The sequence below is a fragment of the Odocoileus virginianus genome, unplaced genomic scaffold, assembly GCF_023699985.2.
Source record: "Odocoileus virginianus isolate 20LAN1187 ecotype Illinois unplaced genomic scaffold, Ovbor_1.2 Unplaced_Contig_10, whole genome shotgun sequence".
NCBI lineage: Eukaryota > Metazoa > Chordata > Mammalia > Artiodactyla > Cervidae > Odocoileus > Odocoileus virginianus.
In genome coordinates, this window is record NW_027224327.1 from 200,175 (window position 1) to 217,985 (window position 17,811).

A 17,811-nucleotide genomic window follows, 5' to 3' on the forward strand; every position below is an offset into this window, starting at 1 on the left:
AGAAGACAGCATGCGGAGCACAGGGCCAGGCAGGCCAAGCGCTGGATGAAAGAGCTGTTGTTTCCAGCAGCCCAGGGACCTCCCTCCCAGCCCAGCAGTGCTCCCTGCAAGACGGCAAAGGAGGGAGGCAGGCATTCCATGTCCTCCTTCACATTCTGCCTGAGAGCGGGGAGCACAGTCTGCTCAGATAACATCAGGGAGACACCACCGCCCAACCAGCACCTAGAAGCCAACCCCCTTGCTGGGGGCAGGGTGCAGGGGGCGGGCGTGGAGACTCACCCACAGATGTGCACACTGCCTAAGACGAGCTGGGGCAGCCAGTGGGGCCAGAGGTAGGTGCTCACCCCACCCTGTCCCCCTCTCCAACGCTCCCCAGCATCCCCAAACACTCTCAGTCTTATACCCAACATAAAAGAATTTGATGCAAGACATCTGGAGCTCTAGCCTAGGGTGTGGTGGGCGGAGTCCTTTCTGAGCCAGGTCCTCATGAGAGGAGGTTGCTGGTTCCAGATAAGGAAAGTGACCTACCAAGAGAGTCAGAAACCTGCTTAGGTCACACGGGATTGGATCTGTGCTCTCTTGTCCCCTCAGCTCCTGGTGGCATCATGCAGGCATGACCATTCAAAACTCTGTTTTTCCTACAACCTCAGACCAACCTCGATTGCAGCCTCCCACCCACCCAACCCTAGGAAGCCAGCGAAAGGGCCTGGGCACAGCCAGGGCCAGCCATAGGGGACTTTCCATACTCAAGGGTGAGTCAGTGTTGGTGAGGCCAGGTCACAAGCCAGAAACTCAAGGCAATAGGAAGTTGAGGTTAGCATATGAACATGCGTGCATGCATGCATGTGTGGGCCATTCCTGATGCCTGATCTTCACGATCAGCCCTGTCCTCCTTGCCTCTAGACCAAGTTCTTGTGCTGCATTCATACTAAGAAACCAGCCTCCACAAAGCCCTCTGGCCCATCGGCGCCCTGTCACCCACTCCCTGCCCCATGGCTCCCTCCACTCACATCTAGGGTCATCCAGAGACCAACCAGTGAGGGTTCCTGTTCACTCGGGGACATCACTTGGCCTCCCAAGCCCTGAGTTCCCACCGGAGCAGTGGGCTTATCCAGTTCCTGCCCTGGTGTGGCCCTTGGTGAGAGCCCTGCGACACTGGTGCTGACACAAGAACGGCTGCAGCAGGAGTCGCGCAGGTGCATCTGTGCAGCCTCTGCTTCCCACGCCCCACGCGACAGCCTCCCGCTTGCCACATTCTCACTCCCGGATGTCTCTGAGGGCTCAGTCCCCTCCCACGCGCCCCCAAGTGCTCTGTTGTCACCGCTGAGCATCAGCCTCTAAACCTCCTCTTCTCCCCGGGTCCTCCAGGTACCCCACCTCTGTTACTGCTGCTCTGCCTCATCCCTAAATCCCTACCCCCTTCCTCCCAACTTTCAAGTCCTCCCCCACACTCTGCGCCCACACCCCAGGGTTCCCACCTGCTGCTTTGATGCAAAAGACAACAAACCCACAGCCCCCACTGCTCTCTTGCCCCAATTTCTAGCAGATCTTTCCACCCAGGTGGCCCCTGAGATGCTGCAAAATCAAGGAGTCCAGGACCCGCTCCCCCCAGCCCCACTCTCACTCAGAGGGCTCCACTATCTATGTGCCCTTCAGACTCTCTCCACCCCAGATTAACTCATCCTCAGAGACACCTTGAGGTCCATCCTGAGCCCCAGAGGCTCCCCCTCCCAGTCCCAAAGGAAGCGTTCATCATTGGTCTAGCCCAGCATTTCTCCCCAAGATAGAGCAGTTCAGGCTTTGAGTCAGTCCAACCTGGCTTCAAGTCACTGCTTAGCCCCTTTTATAGATGAGTGATGTCCAGCAGGTTCCTTGACCGCTCAGTTCCATCCGCTAGAAAGCAGCCAAAAAGTTTGGAGGAGCCTGAAAGCGGTAGTGGCGGTTACTTCGACAACTTATCTGAGCGCCCCATCCTCAGCGCCCTGCCCAAGAGTGCTGATCCCAGATCAGTAACCCCGGCTGGATGAAGCCGCGCCTCGCCCCCACTCTGACCGCCAAGCCAGGCGCTGTCCCCACGCCCCGGGCTGCGGGCAGCCGGGCGGCCGCCGTCGGAAGGGCCAGGCGGGGTGTCCGAGGAAAGGCCCACGGCCGCAGCTTTCCGGCCATTGTCCCCCGTGCCCCTGCCCTGCCCCCCGGGCCACCTACCCTGGCGCCGCGGGCGGCGGGCTCTGCCGGTGCTGGCGCCGCCGGTACAGCCCCGACGCGGCGAGCGCGCCCAGCCGGGTGGTCATGGCACGGGCCTCCCTCCCTCCTGCCGCCCGCTCCTCCGGGTCGAGGGACCCCAGCCTCGGAGGGCAGGTGCGGCCGCGGGCAGCCACGAACGACCGGACACCGCGGCCAGGCACCCACCCCTCTGCACCGGAGCTCACGTTACGCACTGCGATCTCCAAAGGGCAGCGGAGTCAACTCCAAATAGAAAGGATATTGTTCCCGCCGCGGGGGCAGCGCAGTAAAAGCTGAGGCTAGCAGGATTGGGTCTGGGCTGGGGAGGCGACACGCTGGGAAGATCCCAACCAGCACAGAGGTGAGTCCACAGTGGCAGGGCAGGCTGCCTAGAGATCTCGGGCTGCCAGGAGCCTCCGAGGAAATCCTAGGCCCCCTGAACACGCTGACGATGGTATGTCCTCCTCTGAGGAGGGCAGTATGGACCTGAGCCAGCTTAGGAATCCTGCAGTCAAGAAGCTGATGAGGGATTCACACATGTGCCCACTTTCTGCCTTGGTCCCTTCCCTGAGAAAGTGCAGCCACCTAGGAGACCCAAGAGACCCAGCTTCCCTGATAGCTCAGCTGGTAAAGAATCTGCCTGCAATGCAGGAGACCCCAGTTCAATTCCTGGATCAGAAAGATCCTCTGGAGAAGGGATGGGCTCCTTACTCCAGTGTTCTTGGGCTTCCCTGATGGATCAGATGGCAAAGAATCTGCCTGCCATGTGGGAGACCTGGGTTGGATCCCTGGGTTGGGAAGATCCCCTGGAGGAGGGCATGGCAACCCACTCCAGTATTCTTGCCTGGGAAATCCCTCGGACAGAGGAGCCTGGTGGGCTACAGTCCATGCTTGCAGAGTTGGACACGACCAAGCGACTAGGCACAGCACAAGAGACCCAGACCAGGGCAGCCTAGTCCCTGGACCTGGCCAACAACACTCCAAAAGAAGTTCACACAGCCAAAACCTAGAGGGCATGCAGTCCCCCAGCTCTTCACGGAGTGCAGAAGCAGCAGAATCTGATGGAAGAACCCCAGGAAGACATGGTTTCCAAGCATTTCTACCTAAAGGTATTTATTGGTGGGGCTACTGTGATCTATGTGCAAACACCCACGACCAGCATCTGAACTGTGGCCACTGACAGCCAAGGAAGAACCATGATCAGCATTTAATAAGGATCCACAGCACTCACAGAAATCTATCACAGTGATTCCATTTCCCTGAAAAACCTCTCTAGTGAGGTCAGAAAGCGTGAGCAGTACCTTCCCTGCCTCCCATCATTCCAGACAGCAGGATGCTGGTCTTCTGACACTGCGGAAGGAGGAGACTTTAGAGGGGATCCACCAGCACTCAGATGCCAGGCCTACACATCAAAGAACGAACATCACCCATTAAGTTCAAACTCAAGGAAGGAAGTGCTCATTAACCACTCTGGGAGTCAACACCCAAACACAGCCAGGTGACTACAATCATTGTGTGCAGTACAGTTTGTCAATACACCTTGATTCCAAAGGTACCAAGTACTGATCAATTCAATAAATATTTTCTTAAAGGTGGCACCAGGGGCTAAAAGGGCATAGAGAAGCTGAGCCTGGAGCCAGCAAGTAGAAGGATCACCTCCTGACTTCTGATTTAGAGCTGAATGCTTAAGAAAGCTAGGGTATAGAGTTTTCTTAGGGCAGGTTCAAGTTGATGGCCCAGGGCCTAGGCCTCCCTCACCAGCCTCCATTCAACCTGACACGGATGGAAATTCTGATCTCTAGAGCCCAGAGCTCTCAGCCAGAGTCACAGTTACATTTAGTGAGGGAACACGTCCACAATGGTGGATAGACCTGGGAGGGAGGCTATAGCCACAACTGTTTTGCACATCATCATTTTAAATGAAGTTCAAGTCCAAGATTACCAAACACTAATCGATTCAACAAATATTTACTGTAAAAGGAGCACCAGAGGCTAGAAATTGAGAGAAGTTTAGTGACTGAATGAGTCCAAATCCCAAATCTCTGCATAGCCTTGTTTTCCAATTGTGCAGCCTCTCTTGAAGGGTGAGGGTGCCAGTCATGCAGGCCTCCCTGTCCAGCATTCTGGCTCCAGAGAACAGAGTTGTGAAAACATAGCAAAAATGATGTCAGCAAAAATGGCAGAATAAGGACCTCTGAAAGTCTGTCCTTCCGTAAAATCAATGAAGGATTTCCTTGGTGGATCAGCAGTAAAGAATCCGCTGGCCAGTGCAGAAGACAGGGGTTCAATCCCTGGATTGGGACAATCCCCTGGAGAAGGAAATGGCAACCCACTCCAGTATTCTTGTCTGGGAAATCCCATGGACAGAGGAGCCTGGCAGGCTACAGTCCATGGGGTCGCAAAGAGTCAGACACAACTTAGGGACTAAACAACAACAAAAGCAATGAAAAAACTAGCAAAAATGGTCAGAGCCACCTTTTTCAGAACTCTATAAATTAACTAAAGACTTGCAGTAACCAGACAGCAAAAAAAAAAGAAAAGAAAAGAAAACAGCTGAGAAGACATATGGATGACCAAAAGGATGGCAAAAAATATGCTCAATATATTATAATCATAATCATTAAGAAAATGCAAGTCAAAACCTCAATGAGATATCACCTCTCACCTGTCAGAAAGGCTATTACCAAGAAGACAAGAAATAACAAGTATTGATGAGGATGTGGGAAAAAAGGAACCTTTGCATACTGTTCAAGGGAATGTAAATTGATGTAGCCACCATGGAAACAGTATAGAGTTTCCTCAAAAAAAATTAAAAATAGAACTACCATATGATCCAGCAGTTCCACTTCTGGGTATTTACCTGAAGAAACAAAAACACTAATTTAAAAAGATATACACACCCCTATGTTCATTGCAGCATTATTTACAATAGCCAAGATATGGAAACAACCTAAAGTGTTCATTGATGGATGAATGGATAAAGCAGATGTGGTATATAAATGAAATGGAATACTATTTGGCCATAAAAAAGAACAAAGGGACTTTCCTGGTGCTTCAGCAGTTAAGAATCCACCTGCCAACAAAGGGAGCACGGGTTTGATCCCTGGCCCAGGAGGATTCCACATGCCGCAGAGTAAGTAAGCCTGCGCACCACAACTACTGAGTCCGTGCTCTGCAGCTTGCAAGACACAACCACTGAAGCCCGTGGGCCTAGAACCCATGCTTTGCAACAAGAAGCCACCACAATAAGAAACTTGCACACTGCGGTGAAGAGTACCCCTCTCTCCCCAAAACAAGAGAAAGCCCCTGAGCAGCAATGAAGACTCAGTGCAGCAAAAAAAAAAAAAAAAATGAATGAAATCTTGCCATATGCAACAGTATGGATGAAACTTGAAGGTATTATGCTAAGTGAAATAAGTGAAATAAGTCAGAGAAAGAAAAATACTGCATGATCACACTTACATGTGGATTTTATTTATTTATTTATTTATTTATTTTACATATGGAATTTTAAAAATTAAAGCCCAGGTCAGACACAGAGAATAGATTGATGGCTACCAGAGGTAGGGGATGGGAAGTGGCCAAAATGGGTGAAGGGAATCAACAGTACAAACTTCCATTTATAAGATAAATAAGTCATGGGGATGTAATGTACAGCATGGTGACTATAGTTAATAATACTGTATTGTGTATTTGAAAGTTACTAAGAGAATAAATCTTAAAAGTTCTCATCACAAGGAAAAAAAATTTATAATTATGGTGTCAGGTGCTAACTAGACTTACTGTGGTGATCAATTCACAATATATACAAATATAAAATCATTATATTGCACATTTTCTAAAATTAATATTAAATCACAATAAAAATAGATAAGCTAAAAAATAACTGGGAGGGAATAAAAGCAAAAAAACAAAAAAAAAAAAACCTGAATCTTGGTAAGAACACTTTTATGGTATTTTAATTTATCTTAGTACCTTAATCCCCAATTCCTAACTCCATAGCTGCCCAGAAAAGTAACTGCTGACATCCCCAGTAATGGAGGAGAAGAGAGCTGAAATTCCTTCAAGGCTTCATTCCCAAAAGAATGACCTGGTCTTCCCTTGAAGATCACTCTTGAAGGCTTTTCTTTATGTGACCTCAGTCGTACCAACCCAATGCTGAAAGCCTCACCTAGGGAGAGTTTTTCAAATATATTACGATCATAAACACCTATGGTATCATTGTCACAGACAGTGGATAACAGCTGGGCAAACAGATGACTAACTTAAAGAGCTTAAAAGGAAAAACCAAGGAATTAGATGCGCTTAGGAGCTCTGAAAAGAACTGACATATCGCTGGGAATCCAGAAAGCCATGCACATGCCCAGGGCTGTGTGTGCTCAGGAGGGCCCTGAGAAGGTCCTAAAGCTCTCATGTCTGACAGATCCTGTTAGCTCTGTGCAGCAGGAAGTGAGAACTAAGGCAGAGTTGGAAAACGCCGGGTTGGACTTTGAAATGTGCCTGAGAATACATTCAGAGCCTTCAGTAAAAGCTGGGAGACATTGATTTTGACAACTACAAATTTTGGCACTTGCCATAGGCACTTGCCACCTACCTCTCAGTTCAGTTCAGTCGCTCAGTCATGTCCAACTCTTTGCGACCCCATGAATCTCAACCTTTGCATGAGGTGGCCAAAGTACTGGAGTTTCAGCTTCAGCATCAGTCCTTCCAATGAACACCCAGGACTGATCTCCTTTAGGATGGACTGGCTGGATCTCCTTGCAGTCCAAGGGACTCTCAAGAGTCTTCTCCAACACCACAGTTCAAAAGCATCAATTTTTCAGCACTCAGCTTTCTTCACAGTCCAACTCTCACACCCATACATGACCACTGGAAAAACCATAGCCTTGACCAGATGGACCTTTGTTGGCAAAGTAATGTCTCTGCTTTTTAATATGCTATCTAGGTTGGTCATAACTTTCCTTCCAAGGAGTAAGCGTCTTTTAATTTCATGGCTGCAGTCACCATCTACAGTGATTTTGGAGCCAAAAAAATAAATAAATAAATAAAGTCTGACACTGTTTCCACTGTCTCTCCATCTATTTCCCATGAGGTGATGGGACCAGATGCCATGATCTTAGTTTTCTGAATGTTGAGCTTTAAGCCAACTTTTTCACTCTTCTCTTTCACTTTCATCAAGAGGCTCTTTAGTTCTTCACTTTCTGCCATAAGGGTGGTGTCATCTGCATATCTGAGGTTATTGATATTTCTCCCGGCAATCTTGATTCCAGCTTGTGTTTCTTCCAGCCCAGCGTTTCTCATGATGTACTCTGCATATAAGTTAAATAAGCAGGGTGACAATATACAGCCTTGATGTACTCCTTTTCCTATTTGGAACCAGTCTGTTGTTCCATGTCCAGTTCTAACTGTTGCTTCCTGACCTACACACAGGTTTCTCAAGAGGCAGATCAGGTGGTCTGGTATTCCCATCTCTTTCAGAATTTTCCACAGTTTATTGTGATTCACACAGTCAAAGGCTTTGGCATTGTCAATAAAGCAGAAATAGATGTTTTTCTGGAACTCTCTTGCTTTTTCAATGACCCAGCAGATGTTGGCAATTTGATCTCTGGTTCCTCTGCCTTTTCTAAATCCAGCTTGAATATCTGGAAGTTCTTGGTTCACGTATTGCTGAAGCCTGGCTTGGAGAATTTTGAGCATTACTTTACTAGCATGTGAGATGAGTGCAATTGTGTGGTAGTTTGAGCATTCTTTGGGATTGCCTTTCTTAGGGACTGGAATGTAAACTGACCTTTTCCAGTCCTCTGGCCACTGCTGAGTTTTCCGAATTTGCTGGCATATTGAGTGCAGCACTTTCACAGCATCATCTTTCAGGATTTGAAATAGCTCGACTGGAATTCCATCACATCCACTAGCTTTGTTTGTAGTGATGCCTTCTAAGGCCCACTTGACTTCACATTCCAGGATGTCTGGCTTTAGGTCAGTGATCACACCATTGTGATTATCTGGGTCATGAAGATCTTTTTTGTACAGTTCTTCTGTGTATTCTTGCCACCTCTTCTTAATATCTTCTGCTTCTGTTAGGTCCATACCATTTCTGTCCTTTATCGAACCCATCTTTGCCTGAAATGTTCCCTTGATATCTCTAATTTTCTTGAAGAGATCTCTAGTCTTTCCCATTCTGTTCTTTTCCTCTATTTCTTTGCACTGAGGAGGCCTTACAAATAGCTGTGAAAAGAAGAGAAGCAAAAAGCAAAGGAGAAAAGGAAAGATATTCCCATTTGAATGCAGAGTTCCAAAGAATAGCCAGGAGAGATAAGAAAGCCTTCCTCAGCAATCAATGCAAAGAAATAGAGGAAAACAACAGAAATGGACAAGGTAATCCTAAAATTCACATGGAAATGAATGCAAGGAACTCAGAATAGTTATTGGAAACAACTTGAAGAAGAACAAAACCAGAGGACTCACATTTTCCAATCTTCTAACTTACTACTGAGTTACAGTAATCAAAACAGTAAGGTACTGGCATAAGGACAGACAGATAGATCAATAGAATGGGATTGAGAATTCAGAAATAATCCCACACATCCATGGTCAACTGATTTTTTAATTTTATTTATTTATTTTAATTGGAGGCTAATTACTTTACAATATTGTAGTGGTTTTTGCCATACATTGACATGAATCAGCCATGGGTGTACATGTGTCCCCCATCCTGAACCCCCCTCCCACCTCCCTCCCCATCCCATCCCTCAGGGTTGTCCCAGTGCACCGGCTTTGAGTGCCCTGTTTCATGCATCGAACTTGGACTGGTCATCTATTTCACATATGGTAATATACATGTTTCAATGCTATTCTCTCAAATCCCACCCTTGCCTTCTCCCACAGAGTCCAAAAGTCTGTTCTTTACATCCGTGTCTCTTTTGCTGCCTCACAAATAGAGTCGTTGTTACTATTTTTCTAAATTCGATATATATGCATTAATATACTATATTGGTGTTTTTCTTTCTGACTTACTTCACTCTGTATAATAGGCTCCAGTTTCATCCACCTCATTAGAACTGATTCAAATGTGTTCTTTTTACATATAGCTGAGTAATATTCCATTGTGTATATGTACCACAGCTTTCTTATCCATTTGTCTGCTGATGGACATCTAGGTTGCTTCCATGTCCTAGTTATTGTAAACAGTGCTGCGATGAACATTGGGGTACATGTGTCTCTTTCAATTCTGGTTTCCTCAGTGTGTATGCCCAGCAGTAGGATTGCTGGGTCATATGACAGTTCTATTTCCAGTTTTTTAAGGAATCTCCACACTGTTCTCCATAGTGGCTGTACTAGTTTGCATTCCCACCAACAGTGTAAGAGGGTTCCCTTTTCTCCACACCCTCTCCACCATTTATTGTTTGTAGACTTTTGGATAGCAGCCATTCTGACTGGCATGAGATGGTACCTCATTGTGGTTTTGATTTGCATTTCTCTGATAATGAGTGATCTTATCTGTATGTCTTCTTTGGAGAAATGTCTGTTTAGTTCTTTGGCCCATTTTTTTGATTGGGTTGTTCATTTTTCTGGTATTGAACTGCATGAGCTGCTTATATATTTTTGAGATTAATTCTTTGTCAATTGCTTCATTTGTTATTGTTTTCTCTCATTCTTAAGGCTGCCTTTTCACCTTGCTTAGAATTTCTTTCATTGTGCAAAAGCTTTTCAGTTTAATTAGGTCCCATTTGTTTATTTTTGCTTTTATTTCCATTACTCTGGGAGGTGGGTCATAGAGTATCCTGCTGTGATTCCACATAGAGTATCCTGTGTGTCAGAGAGTGTTTTGCCTATGTTTTCCTCTAGGAGTTTTATAGTTTCTGGTCTTACATTTAGATCTTTAATCTATTTTGGGTTTATTTTTGTGTATGGTGTTAGAAAGTGTTCTAGTTTTATTCTTTTACAGGTGGTTGACCAGCCTTCCCAGCACCACTTGTTAAAGAGATTGTCTTTTCTCTGTTGTATATTCTTGCCTCCTTTGTCAAAGATAAGGTGTCCATAGGTGCATGGATTTATCTCTGGACTTTCTATTTGTTCCATTGATCTATATTTCTGTCTTTGTGTGTCAGTACCATACTGTCTATATGACTGTAGCTTCTTAGTATAGTCTGAAGTCAGGCAGGTTGATTCCTCCAGTTCCATTCTTCTTTCTCAATTGCTTTGGCTATTCAGAGGTTTTTTTTGTATTTCCATACAAATTATGAAATTATTTGTTCTAGTTCTCTGAAAAATACCATTGGTAGCTTGGTAGCAGTTGCATTGACTCTATAGATTGCTTTGGGTAGTATACTCATTTTCACTATATTGATTGTTTCCAATCCAAGAACGTGGTATATTTCTCCATCTATTTGTGTCATCTTTGATTTCTTTCATCAGTGTTTTATAGTTTTCTATATATAGGTCTTTTGTTTCTTTAGGTAGATTTATTCCTAAGTATTTTATTATTTTCATTGCAATGGTGAATGGGATTGTTTCCTTAATTTATCTTTCTGTTTTCTCATTGTTAGTGTATAGGAATGCAAGGGATTTCTGTGTATTAATTTTATATCCTGCAACTTTACTATATTAATTGATTAGCTCTAGTAATCAATGGTAGTGTCTTTAGGGTTTTCTATGTAGAGGATCATGTCATCTGCAAACAGTGAGAGTTTTACTTTTTCTTTTCCAATACAGATTCCCTCTATTTCTTTTTCTTCTCTGATTGCTGTGGCTAAAATTTCCAAAACTATGTTGAATAGCAGTGGTGAGAGTGGGCACCCTGGTCTTGTTCCTGACTTTAGGGGAAATGCTTTCAATTTTTCACCATTGAGGATAATGCTTGCTCTGGGTTTATCATATATGGCTTTTATTATGGGTCAACTGACTTTTGACAAGCCTGCCAAGACAATTCAATGATAAAAGAATAGTCTTGTCAACAAATGACCACTGAATAATCACATGTAAAAGAATTATTTTAAACCTCTACTTCAGGTCATATATAAAAACTGACTCACAAAATACAAAAATAAAAACTGACTCATGTACTGAAAACTGAAATATTAAAGAGTTAACACTAAAAACTCCAGAGAAAAAAGCATATGTGTAAATATCTATAAATTAGGTATGTTTCCTAGATATGACACCAAAAACTCAAGCAATCAAAAATAAATAAATAGGGACTTGCTGGTTAATCATCTGCCTTGCAATGTGGGGAACGCAGGTTCCATCCCTGGTAGGGGAAGTAAGATCCCACATGCTGCAGAGAAACTAACCCATGAGCCACAATAGAGTTCACACACAGCAGCAAAAGATCCCAGAGCTGCAACTGAGACTCTAGGCAGCCAAATAAATAAATAGGACTTCACCAAAATTTAGAGCCTTTGTATATTTAAGGACACTACCAGGAAAATGAAAACCACCCACAGCAGAAAATATTTGCAAATTATATATCTGATAAATATCTAGTATCCAGAATACATGAACTCTTACAATCCAGCAATAAAAAGAACCCAATTTTTAAAACAGGCACAGAATTTGACTAGACATTTCTCCAGATAAGATAAACACAAGCCAATAAGCTCCTGAGAAAGTGTCCAAGATCACAAGTCACTGGGGAAATAAAAGTCAAAACCATAATGTGGTATCACTTTACACCTATGAAAACAGATAACGATAAGTGGAGAAAACAGAACCCTCAGACATTCTTGATGTGAATGTAAAATTGATGCAGTTACTTGGAAAACAGCTTGGCAATTCCTCAGTTTAACATAAAGTTATTACAGGACCCCAAAATTCCACTGCTAGGTATATTCTCCAGATAGTAGAAAATATATGTAGGAATATTCACAGCAGCATTTATTCATAAGAGCCAAAAGTGGAAACAAAATTTCCACCACAAATGATTATACAGATAAAATGTGGTTTATCCATATAAGGGCATATTATTTGGTCAAAAAAGGAACAAAGTACTGATTCATCCAACAATGTAAATGAACCTTGAAAACATTACGCTAAATGAAAGAAGCTAGGCAGAAAAAAAAAAAAAGGCCACCTAATGTATGGCTCCATTTATATAAAACATCCAGGAACAGGCAAACCTGTAGAGACTGAAAGCAGACTAGTGATTGCCAGGGGCTGGGGGAAGAAAGGATTAGCTGCAAATGGATTTCTTTTGGGGGTGATGAAAATATTCAGAATTAGTGGTGATGGTTGCACAACCTTGTAAATATACTGTAAACCACTGACCTGCACACTCTGATAGTGAATTTCATGGTATGGGATTCATATCTCAAATGTTAAAGCAGGACACACATAGGGAAGAATGCAACTATGCTGCTTACTAAGAGACAAGGGCCCTAGAAGCAGCAGGAAGCTGGGAGGCAGGGTTGCTATGTCTTTCTGGGTGGTGAGTGCCATCCCCAAGGCAGCCAGTGATACCACCACAGCCTCTCTGCCAGAGCCAGTCTCACTGGGGGGCTGAAGACAACTTGCCCAGATCCTTTGGCATGGCTGAGATGAATGATAATTTCAACCTTCTTACCCCACAGGACATTTTGAGTGATTGTATTTTCTTACTGTTCATGTATGTTTGATTTTATATACACATATATGAGACATCTCAGTGAGATACAGTCATCTCACGTGAGCATCTCATTAAGATCATCTTATTAGGTCATCTAGAATAAACAGTCATCATCCAAAATTCAGAAGCTCTGAATAAACAGAACAAGGACTGTTCAGGTGCCTCCCTCTGCTCCCCTCCTTCCCTCCCCCACCCCCCAGCAGAAATGAAGCCCTAAGGATGGTTTAAGTGTGACTGCACGTAGTCGGTGGGAGCAGAGAGCAGCCGTGTGACTGGAGAGGTAGGTCAGCCGCTGTGCGGCAAAAGCCCAGTCCCTCCCCAAGCAGTATGCCAGCTCACAAGTGTTGAGTGCTCAGTTCTCAGGAATTCTGGGAACTCGTTTGCATCACCTTGGTAGCTTGAAGTGAGCCCAAGTAAGAGGTCTTACAGCACAGAATTGCGCACACCCTATAGATCAGGCCCCATAGCACTCCCCGGCCAGCCAGAGAGGGAGTCTCCACCAGAAGAAGAAAAGGGAGGAGGTGAGGGCCCCGGGCGGGGCACCCCCATCTGGCCCAGTCTGGGGCTCAGGGCCCAGCTGCACATCCCCTGTCACCTGCTTCACACTTAAACCCCTGAGTCCATCACAGCCCCATGTGCTGTCCCAGGGGCTCTGGCTGCCACCCTAGCCGCTCCTTGGCAGGCTCCTCTGGGCATATTCCTGGGAAGGGTGGGGAACATCTGGGAGCACAGGTTGGGGGATGTGGTGGACAGGGGGAGGGGGCTGCCAGGTGTGAGGACAGGGATCCAGCAGCTCCACTCTGCACTGTACCAAGCATGGGGCCCGGCTGTGAGCTGGCAGCCTCTGTGGGTGTCAGTCATGTGGTAGGTGGGACTCCCCTCCAACAGGCCAAGCCACCGAGTCACAGCTGTGCGCACCATGCCCCAGGCTCCCTCCGGAGGACAGCCGCTGACAGGTCAGGTCCCTGGGCAGGGGAGGTAACCCGCCCAAGGGTGGAAAATGTTGACGTCAAAGGTCCCTTCAACTGGGACAAAGACACAGTGTTTTTAAGTCCAGAGTTCTCGGGGCTGCAGCCAGGGCTGAGCGTCTTCCCACAGCATGGAGGCTCCCTAAATAACCACGCCCACGTCCCAGGCTCACTCACTCTTCTGGCCTCGCTCAGCCCTCCCCTGGGCTCCAGGCCCTCACGTCCAGTCTCAGGGTTTCCCCCGACTTACTGCCGCTCTCCAAATGCTTCATGGCCCAACTAGCTCTGTGTCCGCTCCCATACCTGCCCCCACAAACTGGGCACCTGCCCTGGGTCCAAACTCCCTCTCCCAGGCCCCCTGAATACCCTCCTCTTCTCTAGCCCCATGGCTGCCAAGGAGAGGCTTCATCTCCTTCCCTGTCTCTTCCTCAGCAGCCCCTTTGCTATCAGGACTCAGAGGAGTAGTTCCAAAGTGCCCAGGCACCATGTCACTCCAGGTCACTTCAGCGGCTCCCCCACTGACCTCCCTCTTGTCTTGCCTGCTTGGAGGGCGGGGCTTTACACCATTGGCAGGGAGAGCCCGGAAGGTGCAGGAGGTATACACAAGGAGAGAAGAGCGTAATTTCCAAAAATCAGTCTGGTCTTGGCAGTAAGGGATGATGTGGGGAAAACCAGCATCCAGGTGTGAGAACGGCCCTGGCATCTCATGGGGGTAGTGGATGTGTAGAGGGCATGGTGGCATCAAACAGAATGAAAATGAAACTCCACAGCTTCTGGACGGGAAAAACCTCACCCACCCCAAAGGCTGGTCGGGTGTCCATTCCTCTGCCAGGCTGGCCCCTATGCCTGTGTGTGGAAGAGGGGTCAGCCAGACCTGGCATGGGTGCTACCTGTGGTAGGCCAGCTTCAAAGGAGGTTGGGGACATGGGCTCACAGACCACTCACAGTTCGTGAAAAACAGAAGAGCAGAAGAATACCCAAGAAAAGAAAACCACCAAAATGTTACTGAGGGCATTTCTGAAGAGTGGAACCACAGGCTATTTTCTTTCTTCCTTTCTTTCTTTTAATATTTCTGTTCCCTCTTTGTTTCTGGGTTTTTCCTAGTGAGGGAATGAAAGTATTAGTTGCTCAGTCATGTCCAACTCTTTGCAACCTCATGGACTGTAGCCCACCAGGCTCCTCTGTCCAGGGAATTCTTCAGGCAAGAATACTGGAGTGGATAGCCATTCTCTTCTCCCGGGGATCTTCCTGACCCAGGGATAGAACCCAGATCTCCCACATTATAGGCAGATTCTTTACTGTCCAAGGCACCAGGGGAGCCCCTAACTCTCTAAGATGAGCAGTTTTACTTTTAACCCAACTCAGTGTTTTAAAAGGCTCACTCCAGTCCCTGTGTCATTTGATGACTAGCATCTTTCGGGCTCAGGGTGCCCACTGGAGCTGGGCAGCAGCTGGAGCAGGCTGGCCCCTGTTCCCACCCTTGCCTGCATTCCCAGCTTCTCTTGCTGGGCTGTCCTTTGGCCAAGCTGATCCCCCCACCCTCCCTGGAAGACCCCTGGGCTTCAGGGGGGGGAAGCATTCCTGCTGAGGGAACAGAGGTGCGTCTGGGTTTCTGCCTCTCCCCACTCCAGGGCATCAGAGCTGAAGATACTATGGAAGCTGACATCCTGCAGCTTGGCTTTACATGATCTCCACTGTGCCTGGAAAACCACCTGTCACGCATCCCAGCCCCACATCAACACCTGTCTGTCACTGCTCCTGATTCTGTCCCTGTTCTCTCTCCCTTTTTCCCTCGGGAGCTTACAGGGTGGGGAATGAGGCAGCCGGCAGGGGTGCCCTGCGAGGGACAGGAAGGCAAGGGCACACTCGGCGGGGTGAGCACTGGGAGCGGGCTTTGTCAGCAGACCTGGGCTGGGGCGGGAGGTCTGGGATGCGGGCAGTAAACCACATGTGAAGCACAGGACTCCCCAGAAAACAGGATCTGTGCTGGCTCCTGGGACTGCCCTAGGACTCCAGGCCATAGCCTTCATCGTGATCTGTGTGACCCTGAAGGCTGGGTGACTGCCCTGCACATCACCTAAGTTCTGGGCCACCTCTCTGCCCTCTGTGGCTGCTCCCCATTTCTGGGTACTGCCTCTGCAAGCTCCTTTCCCCAGCAAAGCCACAGGGTCCCCTCCAGCCTCCAGCCCCAAGCCAAGGGGGTCATAAAGAAGAGCATCCTCTTCCAAGGGCTTGGCTAAAAGGGGGCCTGTGGGCCTCAGAGACCAGCCCCTCCCACCCCTGAGTCATGCGTGTGTACCCAGCCAGGTTCCAGAAAAGGTTGCGGGGGCCAGCACTGGCCAGACACTGGTGGACATGTGACTGGCCTGGTGAGTCACTTGGCCTGTGGGGCGTCAGTCATCTCATCTGTGAAATGGCCACAAGGGATATAAAAGTGGAAACCGGGCCAAGTCTGGGGGAGTTTCTCGGGTTCAACCCATCCCTGTGCAGCCTGTGTTTGGCGGCAGGTCTGGCTAGGCCCCCAGATCGACTGTTTACCATTTTTACCACCCCCATCTTACAGAGCAGGAAACAGAGGCTCCAGAGGTGAGCTGTCACCAGGATCACCCAGCTAGCGGACAGGGAAGCCGGTGGGAGCCTACCGCCTGGGTTTTGACGCCGTGCCTTTCTGTTGGTAGTGACCTTGAGCAAGTCTCTGGCCCCTCGGATCACTGGTTCTCGGGAGCAGGGGGCGGGTGTGGTAATGGCTCCAACGTCCGGGACAGGACAGACCCTTCACCTGCCGCTGCCCGGCGCCGGCCAGAGGGCTGGAAGCGCGGGAGCGGGTCGGGCGTCCCTGACCTGACCAGCGCTGCCACCCGGGGAGGGGTAGAGGTGGAGGGGCCGGGGCCTGGTGAGGCCGGGGTGCCCGCAGGGGTCTGGGCTGGCCGGGGTCCTGTCCCGCAGCCCCGCCCAGCCTGGCGCCCTAGGCGCCCCCTCCCGGGCCCACGGCGCCCACCACCCAGGGGCGCGGGGAGGGGCAGTTACCTTCCAGTCATGATGGCTGCGCACGCGGAACCCGGGCCACCTCGGGACCCCTAAGCCGCCGCCGCCGCCCCCGCAGCTAGCCGAGCGCTCGCCGGCAGGTCCGCGCCCAGAGCGAGGAGACGCCCAAAAAAGGCCGGAGCCGCTCCGCCAGCCGCCCGCCCCGCCCAGCCCGCCGAGCGGGAGGTGGGGGCTCGCTCTGGCGCGCAGGGTGGGGTGGGCCCGCCGTGCCCAGGAGGTGGGGGTGCGGGAGGCGGGGGCGAGGCGGTGGGCACAGTGCGCTGGAGGGCGGGGAGGGGGCGCCGCGCCACCCGCGCAGCCTCGCCTCTGGGGACACCCGAACACGGCCTGCGGAGCGCGCGGGTCACGTCCTCCCCGCCGGCTTCGCTTGCCACCTCCCGGATTCCGGGCATAGCTTTCCTTTAAAAGGGAGTGAAGTTAAAATAAACACGAACAAGCCCCCTCGCCCCGCGGGGGCGCCCCGCCCGGAGCTTCCCCCGCCCCGGCTGTCCCTGGCTGCTCTGGAACGCGAACACGTGCGGGGGAGGGAGCAACGGGGGAGAGATGCTGAAGCCACCTCCTCGCTGGCCCCCAACCCCGAGTCCCCGCTGCGGCCCCGGGCAGAAGAAGGGGTCACCTTCACGCTTTAATTCTGCAGACAGACGTATCTGGACACAGACTCCCTCCCGGGGCATTGGGGACTCCCAGTCCAGGAAAGTCCCGCTTCCAGGAAAGTCAAGGTCGAGGGGTTCGCCCTTTAAGTCAGGAGCCTGATTCTGCATACTTAGAAGGCCAGTGCCCTCCGCCGGAGATACCCAAGTCATCCGAGTCTGTGAGCAGCCCCCAACCTAGCAGAAGTTACTCTATAAAAAGATGAACCAAACGCAGAAGTTGAGGAGGAGAACCAAGGAAAGCTAAAGAGGAGTCATTAAACTGACCTGTAGAAATATAAAAATTTAGGGAACATATTCTGAATAAAAATGTGAAAGAAACAAA

General features: G+C 48.8%; 1 protein-coding gene across 6 annotated transcripts in view; it reads right to left on the reverse strand.

The window, feature by feature from the left end:
* Positions 1–17,811, reverse strand: part of LIMS2 (LIM zinc finger domain containing 2) — a 43,691-nt gene that overhangs the window by 21,234 nt on the left and 4,646 nt on the right. The window contains exons 1-2 of one of the 6 annotated variants that reach the window (XM_070463976.1): positions 2,439–2,538; positions 1,816–1,923 (exon numbers count right to left, since the gene is read on the reverse strand). The exons of 1 other annotated variant lie outside the window; for it this stretch is intronic. Coding sequence is in view for 3 of the 5 variants with exons in the window: in XM_070463974.1 (XP_070320075.1) it covers positions 2,206–2,291 (86 nt within the window). In the remaining 2 variants the exon portion in view is untranslated. Of the gene's footprint in view, positions 1–1,815; positions 1,924–2,205; positions 2,414–2,438; positions 2,540–16,818; positions 17,286–17,811 lie in introns of those variants that run through there. 4 more of the 6 variants (XM_070463975.1, XM_070463977.1, XM_070463974.1 and 1 more) reach the window with 4 other exon arrangements.